The 16,160-nt window shown below is 40.9% G+C and overlaps 1 protein-coding gene across 1 annotated transcript; it reads right to left on the bottom strand.

The window, feature by feature from the left end:
• Positions 1–7,360: 7,360 nt before the first annotated feature.
• Positions 7,361–9,009, bottom strand: LOC140273970 (E3 SUMO-protein ligase ZBED1-like). Its single transcript, XM_072369632.1, has 3 exons — positions 8,871–9,009; positions 8,463–8,715; positions 7,361–8,305 (listed from the first exon to the last, which is right to left on the bottom strand). Exons 1-3 carry the CDS (start codon positions 9,005–9,007, stop codon positions 7,892–7,894), a joined length of 804 nt encoding a protein of 267 aa, XP_072225733.1. The 5' UTR covers positions 9,008–9,009; the 3' UTR covers positions 7,361–7,891.
• Between the last annotated feature and the right edge of the window lie 7,151 nt (positions 9,010–16,160).

The following is a 16,160-nucleotide window of genomic DNA, read 5'->3' as shown; positions in this document are numbered from 1 at the left end:
TAGGGTTGAAACTTAAGTGATAAAGAAAGGAGAGGTATAAGTTCAATGTGTGTTAGAACAAGAGTGTGAACTAAAACTGCTCTCATTTCCATTGCTATACACTGTAATAAACATCAAAACCAGAGCTTACACATTGCTACTGATCCATAACACACGATGGGTGTTTCTCGGCTCAGGCTCAGGCTCCTCAACAGCTGCAGTATCCTCCTCTGAACTTTCATCTTCCTCCTCTCTCTGGGCCTCATCCATCTCATCAAATCTGAATCTCCATCCACAACTCATAGCAAAATCCTCTCTGCCTCACTTAGCCCTCTGCTCCCTGATGTATTAAAAATGGGAGTCCTGATGTCCACTACAAAGGACATTACATAGAGGTTGTGTTTTTAAAGGGTTAAAAATACTGTGTCTTCATAAAAATGTTACTAAATTGAAGTAAAGACTTTGATATTAAAGAAAAAATAGATTTTTAACAATAGAAACATGATATCTGCAAAACATTGTCGACTAACCTCTCTTGTTGCTGTAAAACACGGACGTTGAAATTCCCGCCATTTTCAAAAGATCCCAACAACTGGGGCATCAAAACAGAGCCCAGGATGTCCTCTGAGAGGGACAGTAGGACTCAGATAGATTTTATAAGTTATGCCTGACTCATGTTCTGCACAGAGGACAATAATTAACTGCCGGGTCTTGGAAGGTTTATGATTTTTAGACACAATTATTACACTGTCCATAGAGTCTCTGTGGCGCAATCGGCCAGCGCATTCAGCTGTTGACCGAAAGTTTGGTGGTTCGAGCCCACCCAGGGAAGAGTGTGTTTACCAACAGATCGTTGGTAACTCAGACATACTGCTGCCATGTCTTCAGAACATGGTGTGCATATATATCTCTTTCTTCGGGCTTTGGCCCCGTCCTTTACAACCAAGTTGGAAACTTTCTCTATCGACTATTCTGCAACCAGTTCTATGTTTGGTAGCAAATCGAAAGCCGCCGGGGTAACGTGTCCCACTGTACCCACAACCTATCAGGCTCTGTGGTTAGAGTGGGTCCTCCAATAACTTCCATTCCTACTCTCGCCACTCCGTACCACCCATAATCCCCGGGCGCTGGAAGTGGCTGCCCCATCTCTCCAGTGTATGGCATCTGTCTCCATGAGTGTGTCACCCCGTGCATGTGTGTGTTCAACAGGTGTCAACCTGGATGAGTCATATGCGGAGAGTCATTTCGTGTGACTACATGACAATAAAGTAATCTTAATAAAGTCATCTTAGTTACTTACATTGATTCTTTATCATTCAAATGGTCATTAGTATTCCATGAGACTGTGTATATTACAGTGGTCTTTTAAAGTGAAAGAAAGTTGACCTGTTTTGACAGTAATTAAAACCAGATTTATTCTGCGGGAAGCTCCCTGGGGTTGTAATTGCAAGACAGTTTCTCCTGAAATGCCTCAAGTCAAGATGAAGCACAGGTCTGCTACTCAGGCTTTGTGGACTCTTCTTTTATAACGAACCCTTACACAGAAAAATGTGAAAATGTGGTTAAAACATTTTTGAGATGCTTCATTATATTTTCACCAACAACTCCTTATCATCTGAGACTTTTAACTGTGATGTCTCTGGTGCTCGGGCAGGAATCTCTACACTGGCACAAGGTCTCCATCTTCTGGAGAGAGTGCTGCAGGAGTGGTGACAGTAGAGCTCAGATGAGGTTTCTCTGGAGAATCATGCTGCTCTGCAGCAATCTTAGGAATTTTCTGAAGTAATGCATGAATTATGGACCTCTATTAATCATTCAGTCACCAAGAGGTTAATTATGTGTATGTAACTTGAATCTTTATGGAAGTAAAAATTCTGCTCAGCAGCACCTCTCCTCTGGTGAAAAGTAAACGTGCCAAGAAAACATAAACTTTAGCACATTTGACTGTACTTGACAGTGACAATTGGGGAAACCGGGAATGTTCACTCTGACTTTAAATGTTTGCTGAACAATGAGGGATTCCGTGCAGGAGCTCAGTGGTCCTGATCTGCATTATTGATACAAAGAGCAGTGAGACAATGGCAGGTTCATACAGAATAAAGACACATTTAGATCCAAACACAGTCTGTAAACATCCCTTCATGCTGTCTGCCTTGATAGAGAGTTTGGACCCAAAATACTACAAACTATCATGTCTGACCTGCCAAATGACACATTATCTTAGAAATCTAATGCTGCTGAAAAGTACAGTACCTATGCAAGACGGGTGATAATGACAAAATGACTCACACATTAGTAGGATATATTCGCTCATAATCAAAGGCGCAAAGGAAAAAGTTTGTCCTTAGCGTTCAGTGTTCAGATGGGCCTGAGCCGTCTCTTCTTTCTGAGACGGCTCATGTCTGTAGAGATATGATATGCATGTTTGATCACTCCAATGCACTGTTCAATGCTGTTGTCTGCTGGGGGAGTTGCACTTAAGACAAAACTGTAGGTGCCTGGACAAACTGGTGAAAAAGGCTTGTTCTGTGGTAGGCAGAAGGCTAGATCCTCTCGGTGCTGTGTTGGGGCAAAGGATGAGGAGGAAATCGTATTCTTTTTTTGAGAACAATAAACATCCTCTCCACAGCATCCTGGCAGGACAGAGGAGCAGCTGCAGTGAGAGGCTCATCTCACTGAGCTGCAGGACTGAGAGGTTCAGGAGGTCCTTTTTCCCCACAGCCATAAGGCTTTTTAACAGCGACTGCTGACATGTTCTTCTCAAATTGATTTAATTTGTCATTGATTACCTGAGCCATCCCTAACTATAAGCTTTATCAAAAAGGAAAGTTTTAAGCCTAATCTTAAAAGTGGAAAGGGTGTCTGCTTCAGTTTGAATGTGGAAAAAGGTTTATTTTGGAAACATTTTAAAAACTGACATTATTCTGTCTTGGAAAACACTGCTAGTGGGAAACATTACACTGGTTGCTGAAAAACTGGCAGAAGTGGACCTTCTGTGACATGAAGTATTCAGCTGAAGTCGTCAAGTGATTAACAGAGAACAAAAATCAACATTCTGCAATCCGGACTTCAATTCCATTCAGAATCTGTGGTTGGAATCACAGACCAGAAGAGAGACAGATCATTACAGAATGAGGTCCAATTTTCCAGTGGAGAAATTAAGAAAGCAGTCGTGAGTACCATAACATACAATGAATGCATTAAATTTGACCTGGACAATAATATTTTGAGATTTCACTGATCATCACTGATGACATCACAATCTCTCTTCTGGTCTTCTGGTCATCACTGATGATGACATCACAATTGATATCACCACTGATGTTGTTTGACATCACAAATGTTATATAGGCCAGACATTTTCACTCCTTTTTCACAGTTCGTCAGGAGTTTATCTGAAGAAACACGTCCAGTTTTCGAAGCAAATTTGAAAGTCACAGCAAACGGTTTTCACATCATCTAAAAAATCAACACTTAATTACTATCTTAAATATTAATTTTGACAAACTCTTAAAAACAACACTTAGTTACTATCTTAAATAGTAATTTTGACAAGCTCTTAAAAACAACAAGCAAAATGAGTCAAACCAAGATATCATCTGCTCCACTTCAGTGGTGTGACATGGTAGAGGACGATTTACCTGAGGATTTCTACACATATACCATTACTTTTGGCGATAATGAAAGTTATGAGGAACCCACCAACAAGTCAGAAAATGACCTGTCTCCTCAAAAAGTAAATGACGAAGAGGAAAAAGAACCATCCCAGGTCTCTGCTGCAGCTGTGACTCCTCATTCCGAGGACGTCCAGCTGGTGCAGGATCATCCCCAGGCCTCCAAAGTACGTCGCGTCACGTGGAAGTTTCCAAATTCACAAACCGACAAACAAGCCCAGATCTCCAACAAATATAACATTACTTTTGGCAGTAATGAAAGTTATAAGAAACCCACCAACAGGCAAGAAATTTTAACATCAAGCCTAGAAAATGACCTGTTTGAAAAAGAACAATCTCAGGCGTCCTACAAATATAACATTACTTTTGTCAGTAAGGAAAGTTATAAGGAACCCACCAACAGGCGAGAAATTTTAAAATCAAACCTAGAAAATGACCTGTTTGAAAAAGAACAATCTCAGGCGTCCTACAAATATAACATTACTTTTGGCAGTAATGAAAATTTGGAGGAACCCACCAACAGATCAGCAATGTTGGACGTGTTGGAAAAGGAGTAATCCCAGGTCTCTACTGTGACTGTGACTCCTCATTCCGAGGACGTCCAGCTTGTGCAGGATAATCCCCATGCCTCCAAAGTACGTCGCGTCACGTGGAAGTTTCCAATTTCACAAACCGAGGAGATTCCCTCTAATGCCTCTGCTGCCGACGAAGATTATGGATCAGAAAAATTACAGGAATCTTACCAACATAATAAGGACAAGATCAACTATTTATACCATCGGATGGATATTGTCAGGACTAAGCTACTGAAAAAGAATTTCTTTCTTACACGAGAAAAAGACAGAAGAGTCGCAGCAGAGAATAGCTGCTCCATTTCTGAGGAAAAACTGAAGGACCTGGAAAACTGTTTGACGTGTGAGCGTCATCTCCGTGAAAAGTGTGAGCAGGAGCTCAAGGAATGCAATGACGTAATTGCAGAATTGATTGAAACACTGAAACCACCAGTATCTGAAACTGAATATCAGTCAGTTGTAAAAGAGGTAGAGAGCTTGAAAGAACAACTCAAAGAAAAGACTGCCTCCAATATTGATCTTGCCTCCAAACTAAAGGCACAGGAGGAGGAAACAAAGACACAGGAAAAGAAGGTGGCAGAACTTATGAAGGCTGTATTTCTATCCGTCATCATCAAGCCAGAAGAAAAAACAGAGCTGTACATCCTCCCAGAACTCCATTTAGATCAGATATGTCTTCGACCAAAGAACATAATTGTAGAAGAGCTGGCTTCACAAGTGGAAGTATCGAATCCAGAAGTGGATGGAGTCAACAAAACAGGACCACAAGCGATCTCTGAGCAACCAAAAGAGAACGTTACATAAAAGAAGCGTCGGCGCATGAACAAAAAGATGCCAGAAACCATTGTAAAGAACCAGCCTGAAGTCATGCAGGAACCTCAAGACACGGAGGACATTTCATCACCTTTCGTCGTCCAGGAACCAGAGAAGATTTTCGAAACCGTGGAAGAAAAGGAAATAGAAAGGGCTTCTGAAGACTCACAGGAAGTGATTCCATCAGATTTGGCTCATCAGGCTGGAGTGCCACAACAAGACGTGGTCCCAGAGCTGGTGAGTGACATCGAAATGGAATTAGTCCCACAACCAAAAGATGTCTCAGAGCCACCAAAGGAGAAAGTTTCCTCTAAAAAGCGTCGGCGCAAAAGCAAAAAGACGGAGTAGACCATTATAAAGAATGACCAGCCTGAAGTCATGCAGGGACCTCAAGACACGGAGGAAATTTCATCACTGATCGTTGTCCAGGAACCACTTCCAAAGCAAAATCAAGAAAGAACTTTCATTGTCATCGAAATGGAACCAGCCTCTAAACAGTCAGAGGACTCTCCAACATCAAACCCCTTACATGCCACAGAAGACTTGTCTCTTCAACTTGCAGTACCAGAACAAGCAGTGGACAAGTTTAACCCCTCAGAAGAAAGACCAGAGCTGCCTTCAATGTGGAGGCGCTTCAAAAAATATATGACGCCTAAACATCGTAGACAATACAAAGACAACAACATCAAGAGAGAAAGTAGCAGCAGCGTTTAGTTTCGCTCACAAGACTAGTCAACCAATGAAATCTCTATACATCCTGTTACAGTAACATCAATAAAAATACTTCAAATGTATCTATCTTTTGTACGGCTCTATCTTTTCATCCTGAACAACTGCACTGACTGAAAGTATCAGTGCATTGTTCTCACATCTGTTAAGAGCATTATTGTGTCATTCAAATAAGAATATGAATAAGATCCTTCACAAATTATTATTACATTGATTTATGTGATTAAATAAAATAAAACGTGAAAAAAAAAAATAATTACGCACTTGTTTGGATTCTTTTATCAAAATAAGAAACAGTTTTGCTTGTCAATTAAAAGGTCATTTTCTTCAAAAATTATTCTTCCAAAGACAAAGAAGGTATTTTTAATATTGTTGAGGGTTTGATATCCCCTTTTATTGTACATATTTATGCACTGTGCTTACATAGAGTTGATACACTCCTTTTTGAAAGGAACAAGCATTGACCGCACAGTGTGAAGGGTTAGAACACTACATGCTTACAGGGGGAGTCAAAACAGGTCAAAATATTTGAACCATGAATAGATTTTACTGTTGTTATAAGCTGAGTTTCCCTGTTTAGTGTCACGGCAGCTGGAATGTACATCAGCATATGAATTAGTGTCTAACAGGAGGACTCCACTCTGGACGCAGCAGAGGACATCTTGAGAAAGTGGAGCCAAAGAGAGTAAAACCACCAAGCTGCTTAAAGCTGCTTGATCTGACTGCCCAGGTGTTTTTTGTGTGTTTGACCCATCAAACACACCTCCATCCTCTTACACATGAGGAAACTCTGGTGCTCTGCTGCATTTCTCAATAGAAATTAAATATATGTATACATGTGATTTTGTTTAAAAAGTTAGATAACGTATGTGTGGAACACTTTAACTGCAGGAGTATTTGTTGGAATGAAACGATGCAAAAAGTTCAATAAACTTTTAGTAAATTGTTGCTCGTGTTCTTTAGCCTCATCAGAGCCATGTTTCCTCTTGCCTGGGGAAAGATTAAAGATCTTGGACTTTCTATATAAAGACAGTGGAACAAAGAGTAGATTTTATTCACCAATCTGACAACATCATTTACAACAAAAAGTACTCTTCAACAGAACAGAAATATTCAGGAAACACTGATCAGCATCAACACCTGAACTCATTCAGCAGTGTGGTGAAAACAGAAAAATACTGAAACTTCTCTGTTTAAAGGAGAAACTTTCAGCTGTGGGGCAAGATTTCCCTGCAGGCTCCTGATTTTCTCTTTGTTCGCTCAGTCTGTTGTTTTCTGTCCTCACTTTAGTCAACACAGTCCGACAGTAAAAAGCTCATTCTCTCTCTTTATCTGGTGTTTACATCACTGTGTCGACAGCACAGTTACACATGTATGCTGTTAAGTCAACATTCACTTTTTATGCTGTTTCACATGTTCTGCTTTGAACATAAAATCTGACATCATGGAGCTTTTATCATTAGCATCAAATATTTAAAAGAACGTTGTTGGACATAAAAAAACTAGTGCTGTCAAGAGATTAAAAAAAATTTGAGATGAATTAATTATGATCTGTAATTAATTGATCTAATTAATCTATTTTAATCTCACCTAATAGAAATGCTGAAAAAAGCCTTCAGCTTGAGGTATTTCCATTTAAAATCATTACATTATTGCAGCAAATCAAAAGAGTGATAAATAACAAAAAAGCAGCTTTATGAAGTAATTTATTGTTTTTAACAGATTTGAACAGATGCTGTACGAGCCATTTACATTCCACTGTATTTGAGACTAGTCCCAAGCACTGCCTGCAACCTTTAGTTTCAAGCTTTTTTCAATCTCCAAATAATTAGAAAATAAAAATAAAATAAAACATCAAATCCATATAAAGTGCTGTAAGTTAACACATCAAAAAAACAGTAACAACACTTTTTAGATCAATAGAAGTACTGGACACTGAACTTGTTGCTTTTCCTCTGCTTCAGATAATATAAAATAAATAAAACAGAACCAGCAATCACAGTGCTGTTAGCACATCAAAAATAACATTGTTCATCATCACAAAATAAAGTGCTGAAATAACATCAAGCAATCACTTCTAATTGGGGTACAGATGACATGGCAGCTATGCTGACCTCATGCTTCTTATTTCTTCTTCTTCAGCCAGTCGCTGAGACAGACCAGCTTGGTCACATTTTCTGGGAGCAAGGCTGCCCTTTTCTTTTGTACTATGTGGCCTGCGAGACTAAACAGTCTCTCACAAGGTACGGAGGTTGCCGGGGAGGCCAGGTACTTGCGTGCCACGACTGACAGCTTTTCATAGGCTCCTGAGTGAGCATACCACCACTGCAGGGGACAGTCATCAATACTGATGCTGGGCTCTGCTCTGTAGCGCTGCAGCTCTCCGGACTCCATTCCATCTTCTTCTGAGTCAGACCCCAGCAGAAGAGCGCTTCTCCTCTTCTTCTGAGCTGGTTGATCATCCTCTGTGGAGGGCTGGAGAGTAGCTGCTCTTCTAGGCTCTGCTGCTTGGAGCATGTTTTCCAGACTGGTCCACACCTGAATGAATGAATGAATACATAGATGGACAGGTAGATTTATTTTATTTTGTGCAGCACTTTGTGTTGCATTTCCTATATGTAAAAAGTGCTATATAAATAAAGCTTGATTTGATAAAATTGGACTCAATAGTCCAGCTTATCCTTATAGTCTTTACTTGTTCCCTCTTTTCTCTTGGAAGACATTTCAAATCCTTGAAACGTGGATCCAGTGCTGTGGCCACCTTGAACCACGTCTCATTGACTACAGCTTGCCGTGCTTCCAGGTCCCTCTGGAAGGCATTCTTGAACTTCACCACATAGGCTGGATCATCATCAGTGATGTCCATGACACGGTCCAGATGGCGAAAAGCAGGCAGCACTACAGAGCAAGAGACGTAGGCCTCACCACCCAGCAGCTCAGTCACATACCTGTAGAGGTGGATAAGTTTGAAAAATAAACATCGCTGGACATTTAAATTTCCAATTTAATTGCCCCGAGAAGTACTACCTAATGTTCATTCATTTTTGGATGACACATGTGTAGTTTATTTCATTAAAATGGACAGGTGTTTATTTGGGCTTACCTGCATGGTTCAAGCAGGACCTCCAGCCTCTGCAGTTTCCCCCACTCAGCTTCGGTTAGCATGACCCATCTGTGGTTGTTCTGTTGGTCCAACGTAGCCTGGACAGCCTCTCGGTTGCATAGGAGGCGTGAGACCATTGCGAGTGTCGAATTCCACCTGGTTGGTACATCTTGTATAAGTTGCTCGCTTTTTTTTTCCAAGTGCAACTTGTTGCTGGTTAAGTTCTGTGGTACTTGCAGGGCTTTGTTTGAAATGGCCAACAATCTTGCGGCACTTTGCTAGTACACCAGCAAACCCACTGCCATCGAGGGAGACTGTGATGGTCCTCTGGAGAATGTGAGCATTGCAGGCGATGTGCTCATATGGAAGGGCTCTCATAGCAGCCAGCATGTTTGCTGCGCTATCTGTATCGATGGTGGATATCTTATTTTCAATTCCCCAGTCATTTGCCACATTGAGGAACTGTTCGGCGCATTTATCAGCAAAGTGCCTGGTTTCTGTTTTCATGACGGTCAGCGCAAACGAGTTGAGGTTCCACTCACCATCAATAAAGTGTCCGGTCACCCCCAAATAGCTGTGGTTGCCAGCTGAGGTCCAGTGATCTCCGGTTATAGCAACAAAGTTGGGCGAATCCTCCACCAAAATCTCAAGTTTGTTTTTCTTTTCGCCGTCGTACATCTTGCTGATTTTGGTCGTCACTGTAGTCCTGCACGGTGGCTTGTATGATGGGTCATTGGACGCAGTTTGCAACACCTCTGTTAACCCCTCGTCTTCCACTATGTTTATCGGCCTGCAGTTCATCGCTATCCACTTGGCAAGAACATTCGTCAGCCTGTCGGTCGCAGACTTGCTCATACGCGGGATGTTCTCCTCGAGTTTAGTTTGGCGAAGAGCTTTGCTATAGATCGCTAAATTGCTAACGTTAGCTGTGGCTGCACTCGCGACTGGGTGCTTTGCGTTGATGTGGTAGGCTAAACTTGAGCTACTTCGGTGGTAAGCAAACTCCTTCTTACAAAGAATGCAGATCACTCTACCTTTATCAATGGTGCCGTCGAGGCGTTTGTGAAATGTAAATTTTCCATTCATTGGACCGACAACTCTTACATGCTCCTCCATTTTCAAGTCTCCTCACCTTGCCCAACTACAGTGGGAGCCTATCAGCTTATCCCAAACCATCCAAACACAATGACAGCCAATCAATGTCCACTTCAGGGTGTGACAGACCATTGATTTCCAACCCAAGTACAAGAAGCCCAACGTATAAAAACGGATTTTAAAAAAAGGCAACTGGCATTCAGAAACAGCAAAATTAGAGATTAAAAATTAGATTAACGTGATTAAAAAATATAACGCACTAAAAATCCCTGTAATTAATTAATCTCCATTAACGCGATAATTTGACAACCCTGAAAAAAACATTTCAAATTTTTAACAGACATCAATAAATTCAAATTGTAAGAATATGTGTGTCAGACAGGAATAACGGGATCACACTCCTCAGCCTCCCTGGTAAGGTCTATTCGGGGGTACTGGAGAGGAGGAACGACATTTTCACAGTTTTCTGTGTAAAGGTTCGTTATAAAAGAAGAGTCCACAAAGCCTGAGTAGCAGACCTGTGCTTCATCTTGACTTGAGGCATTTCAGGAGAAACTGTCTTGCAATTATAACCCCAGGGAGCCTCCCGCAGAATGAATCTGGTTTTAATTATTGTCAAAACTGGTAAACTTTCTTTAACTTTAGTCTCATGGCATACTAATAACCATTTGAATGATAGAGGATCAATGTAAATAACTAAAATGATTTAATTTAATATTACTCCTCCGCATTTGACCTATCCAGGTTGGGACCTGTTGAACACACACATGCACAGGGTGACACACTCATGGAGACAGATGCCATACACTGGAGCAGTGGGGCAGCCAATTACAGCGCCCGGGGAGCAGGGGGGTACGGAGCCTTCTTCAAGGGCCGTGGAGGTGGAGGTGGACTACCAGTGAGTACTGATATTTCCTCACTCTTGTGTTTTGGAGTGACTGAGGGCTTGTTCCACCACCAGAGTTGGATGTCTGTCACTTGCCCCAGAGAGTTGGAGAGTGAGATGATCCAGAGGATGTGGGATCCTTGGCGGAGATTTTGGGCTGGGTTACCTATTTTATGACAATAAATCTTGTAAAATACCAGTTAGACTCCTGTTTTTTTAAGTCTGCTCAAACCTTGTTTTGATTAAGAACCTGTACGTGTCTTTAGAGTCTTGGGCTCTCAAACCTAGGTGGCGTTGTCAACCTCTTTTAATCACTATATCTTTAGAATTTATAAATATATGAATATAATTTATTTATAAGGCCCACAACCTCCACCAAAGCAGTACGACAGACAAACTGTGGAGCTCCTTTAGTGACAGGTTGTACTATATAAAACGTGTTACGAAGACGTATCACAAGGCATTTACAATGAATACTGGGCCCGATGCTCCCTCTGACAGGCCACATAAACTTCAGTAACTTCTAATTCACTGTGCACTTCACTCATGTGAGTATAGGAAAGAACTTATTTTGGAGGCACCGATTGTGAAATTGTGGGCCGATACATATGTTAGAAATGACCAGATTTTAAACAAATTAACATCAGTGAAACAATTATATATATATATATATGGAAAGGTTAGTATATCAGCCCCTCATCATACTATCCTTGAATGAGCTCAAATTCTTTTAAAAAGGTTTTTTAACCGACCTCTACTATAACCTTTCACATCAGAAAAATCCTTTGTGTGAAAAATAACAGTTTCAAAAGCCCCTTTAACGTGTTAAAGTATGCCCAAAATCAATGACTTTTCAGTACTTAACTGACCAAACAAGATGTTCTTGTGAAAAATTAAGCATCTGCTATAGAGTTAGTCTGCTACCTACTGGATATTTGCTGAACTTGCAGCTGCAGGCTTGTCCTGTCAGTTTTATTTACCAAGCTCCTAATCAAAACAAGTTTTATCTCTAAGAGTCCATCTCTAAGTCCATCCATCCATTTTCTATACCCACTTAACCTGTCAGTAGGGTCACAGGGGGGCTGGAGCCTATCTCAGCAGTCATCGGGCGAGAGGGAATTAATTTAAATTCAATTCAGTTTTATTTATATAGCTTCAAATTACAACAAATGTCATCTCAAGGAACTTAATTAACATAGTCCAATTCAAGCCAACTGGAAATCATTTCATTGTAATCATAATCCAATGAAATCCAATTAATTAATTTTAAAACAATCCAATTCATTCACGTAGAGCCAATTCAAAAACAATATCCTAGCTAAGGAAACCAACAGATTGCACCGAAACTTGTCTTCAGTCCAATCTCCAGTCCTGAGCGTGCCTGTGGCGACTGTGGAAAGGAACGACTCCCTTTTAACAGGAAGAAACCTCTGACAGAACTAGACTCAGGAAGGGTGGCCATCCGCCTCGACCAGCTGGGGTTTGAGAGGACAGAAAAGAGGGGGGAAAAACACCATAACACCATTCAAAGGATACCTGTTGGAATAGGGAAACACAGGGGAGAGAGTGTCTATAAGCTTTATCAAAAAGGAAAGATATAGGCAGAAATAGTCCAATTCAAGCCTATATTAATACATTAATATTAAAATCGAATCAAATTCATAATTACACAGATTAGAGCAATTTATACAATGCCAGTTCAAAAAAGTTGCCCCAGCTAAGGAAGCCAACAAATTAAATAAAAACATTTTGACCCAGTCTCCCATCCTCAGTATACATGAGTCGGGCTTTCGAGCCTTTTCTTCCCCGGTTTTTACAAATTATGGTTGGACATTCAGACCTTCTTGCAGCCGAAAACATCAGCTCCCTCTTTTGATCATACATTGTCGGGCATTCGCACCTTGTCTTATCCGCTTTTTACAAACTTTAGTCGGACATTCACACCTCACAGCTGAACCACCTCCGCTCCCTTTTTTGATCATGTATGGTCTGGCAATACTACCTTTTCTTACCCGTTTGTGAGTAATTATGGCTGGACATTCACACCTACTTGAAGCCGAACACCACTTTTCCCGCTTTTGATGATGTATGGTACGGCATTTTAGTCTTTTCTAACACATTTTTCAGCAATTATGGTCGGACATTCACACCTATTCACAGCCGAACAACTCCGCTCCAGCTGTTGATTATGTTTTGTTGGATATTCGAAACTTTTCTTAACTGCTTTTTACAAACTTTGGTCGGACGTTCACACCTTCTTGCAACCGAACACTTCCGCTTCCACTTTTGATGGTATATATTCGGCCATTCGAACCTTTTCTTACAAGCTTTTTACAAACCATGATGGGACTTTCACACCTTCTTGTAGCCGAACAACTCCGCTCCCACTATTGATTGTGTACAGTCGGATATTTTAACCTTTTCTTACCCGCTTTTTACCAACTATGGTCGGACATTCACACCTTCTTACAGCGGAACACCTCCTCTCCCGCTTATGATCATGTGCGGTTTGATATTCGAAAATTTTCTTTCATGTTTTAAAGCAATTATTGATGGACATTCAAACCTTCATGTTGCCGAACACATCCACTCCTGCTTTTGATGATGTATGGTCTGGCATTCGCACCCTGTTTTTACCCATTTTTCAGGAATTATGGGTGGACATTCAGACCTTCTTGCAGCCGAACACCTCCGCTCCCTCTTTTGATCTTACATTGTCGGGCATTCGCACCTTGTCTTACCTGCTTTTTATAAACTTTAGTCGGACATTCACACCTTCTTGCAGCTGAACCACCTCCGCCCCCTGTTTTGATCATGTATGGTCTGGCAATACTACCTTTTCTTACCCGTTTGTGAGTAATTATGGCTGGACATTCACACCTACTTGCAGCCGAACACCACCTCTCCCGCTTTTGATGATGTATGGACCGGCATTCTAGCCTTTTCTAACACATTTTTCAGCAATTATGGTTGGAAATTCACACCTACTCACAGCCGAACAACTCCGCTCCCGCATTTGATGGTGTATAGTCGGGCATTCTCACCCTTTCTCATCAGCTTTTTGCAAATTATGATCTGACATTCACACCTATTTGCAGTCGAACAGCTCTGCTCCCGCTTTTGATTATGTTTGGTTAGATATTCGAACCTTTTCTTAACTGCTTTTTACAAACTTTGGTGGGACTTTCACACCTTCTTACAGCTGAACACCTCCGCTTCTGCTTTTGATGGTGTTTATTCGGGCATTCGAACTTTTTCTTACCCGCTTTTTACCAACTATGGTCGGACATTCACACCTTCTTACAGCGGAACACCTCCGCTCCATCTTTTGATGGTGTATGTTCGGGCATTCGAACCTTTTCTTACCCGCCTTTTACAAACTATGGTAGGACATTCAAACCTTGTAGCCGAACACATAAACTCCTGCTTTTGATGATGTATGGTTGGGCATTCGCACCTTTTCTTAAACATTTTTCAGCAATTATGGTCGGACATTCACACCTATTCACAGCCGAACACTTCCGCTCCCGCATTTGATGGTGTATAGTCGGGCATTCTCACCCTTTCTCATCAGCTTTTTGCAAATTATGATCTGACATTCACACCTACTTGCAGTCGAACAGCTCTGCTCCCGCTTTTGATTATGTTTGGTTGGATATTGGAACCTTTTAACTGGTTTTTACAAACTTTGGTCGGACGTTCACACCTTCTTGCAGCCGAACACCTCCGCTTCCGCTTTTGATGTAAATATTTTGACTAATAAGTGGCAGGTCAGAGATTTCCAGATTATCACACAATGCTTGTTCTATATTTATCCATGGTTCATCTATTGGGCTAGGTTTAAACCATTTTGATATATACTGTAACCTATTGGCTAAGGAATAGTGCTGAAAATGAGGTAAATCTAATCCACCACAGTCCTTGGTCTTCTGTAGGGTTTTTAAACTAATACGTGGTGGTTTGTTTTTCCACAGAAATTTGGAGATGCATGAATCTAGTGACTTAAACCAAGTAGCAGATGGTTTTATGGGGATCATTGAGAACAAATAGTTAACTTTTGGTAGTATCATCATTTTAATGGTTGTAACTCTCCCCATAAGTGATATAGGTAAGGACTTCCAACGAGAGAGATCGTCCTCTGCTTTCTTTAATAAGTCTCTAATAATTGCACATAATTTAGCTTTGTTAACTCTGAGAGCCTGGAGGAAATGTTTATGCCTAAATATCTATTATTTCCTGACTGTAAAGTGATCGCAGGTATATTCTGGACCCTGCAGTTAATGGGCAGAACTGTGGTCTTAGACTAGTTGATAGAGTAGTCAGAAAGTGCTGAGAATTTATTTATGAGTGTGATCGTGTGAGTGAGAGACGTCTGTGAGTTCTGAAGGAAAAGTAATACATCATCAGCATAAAGACTTATTTTATGCTCAATATTTTGGGATTGGATGCCTTTAATATTTCTATCTTGTCTGATAGAAGCTGCTAAAGGTTTGAGGAAAATAGCAAAAAGTGAGGGAGAAAGTGAGCAACCCTGTCTTGTACCTCTCTGCAGACTGAAGCTTGGAGAAGTTTGATCATTTGTCCTGACACTTGCATTTGGGGAGCTATATAATATCCTTATCCAGTTGATGAAGTGTGACCCAAACCCGAATTTGTTTAATGCTGCGAATAAAAATTTCCAGTTCACTCCATCAAATGCTTTTTCTGCATCTAGAGAGTCGATTGTGGTTTCCAAGTTGTTGATGCTAGAATAGTCTATGAGATTAATGATCCGGTTTGTGGACAAACTGTTGTGCCTACTGCTCTTCAGCCTGTCAAATGAAACGTAGAATTTGAAACGTGACAAATGAACGAAGACCCAAGGAGTTTAGTCGTAAACGAATCAATACTGTTTCCTGTGCGAGGACCCGTCAGCCGAGGAGTTGAGTCATGAACGAATCAATACTGTTTCCTGTGCGAGGACCCGTCACCCGAGGAGTTGAGTCGTGAACGAATCAATACTGTTTCGTGTCCTGCTGACTGAGCTTATGAAGCTGCCGCCTGCCATGGGGTGAGGAAGGGTACTGCATGAAAATGAACGAATCACTCACTGAGACAACTCGTTACTCCCGAGTCATATAAAAAATTAGTTCATATCGAACAAATCGCTCACGAACGACACATCACTATCTATTTGACGAGTTATGCATGAATTCGGATTTTGCAATAAAATTAATTCCTTCTCTCAAACCAAGTTCAAACTGCTTTGTCCTTCATATTTATCTACTTCTAATCTAGTTTCAACAATAAACAACACTGTATTTTGTAGT

This window comes from Leuresthes tenuis, unplaced genomic scaffold, assembly GCF_036924035.1.
Source record: "Leuresthes tenuis unplaced genomic scaffold, fLeuTen1.0.hap1 SCAF_17, whole genome shotgun sequence".
NCBI classification, from domain to species: Eukaryota; Metazoa; Chordata; class Actinopteri; order Atheriniformes; family Atherinopsidae; genus Leuresthes; species Leuresthes tenuis.
Note: the sequence above shows the minus strand (reverse complement) of the source record. Positions and strands in the feature narration are given on the sequence as shown.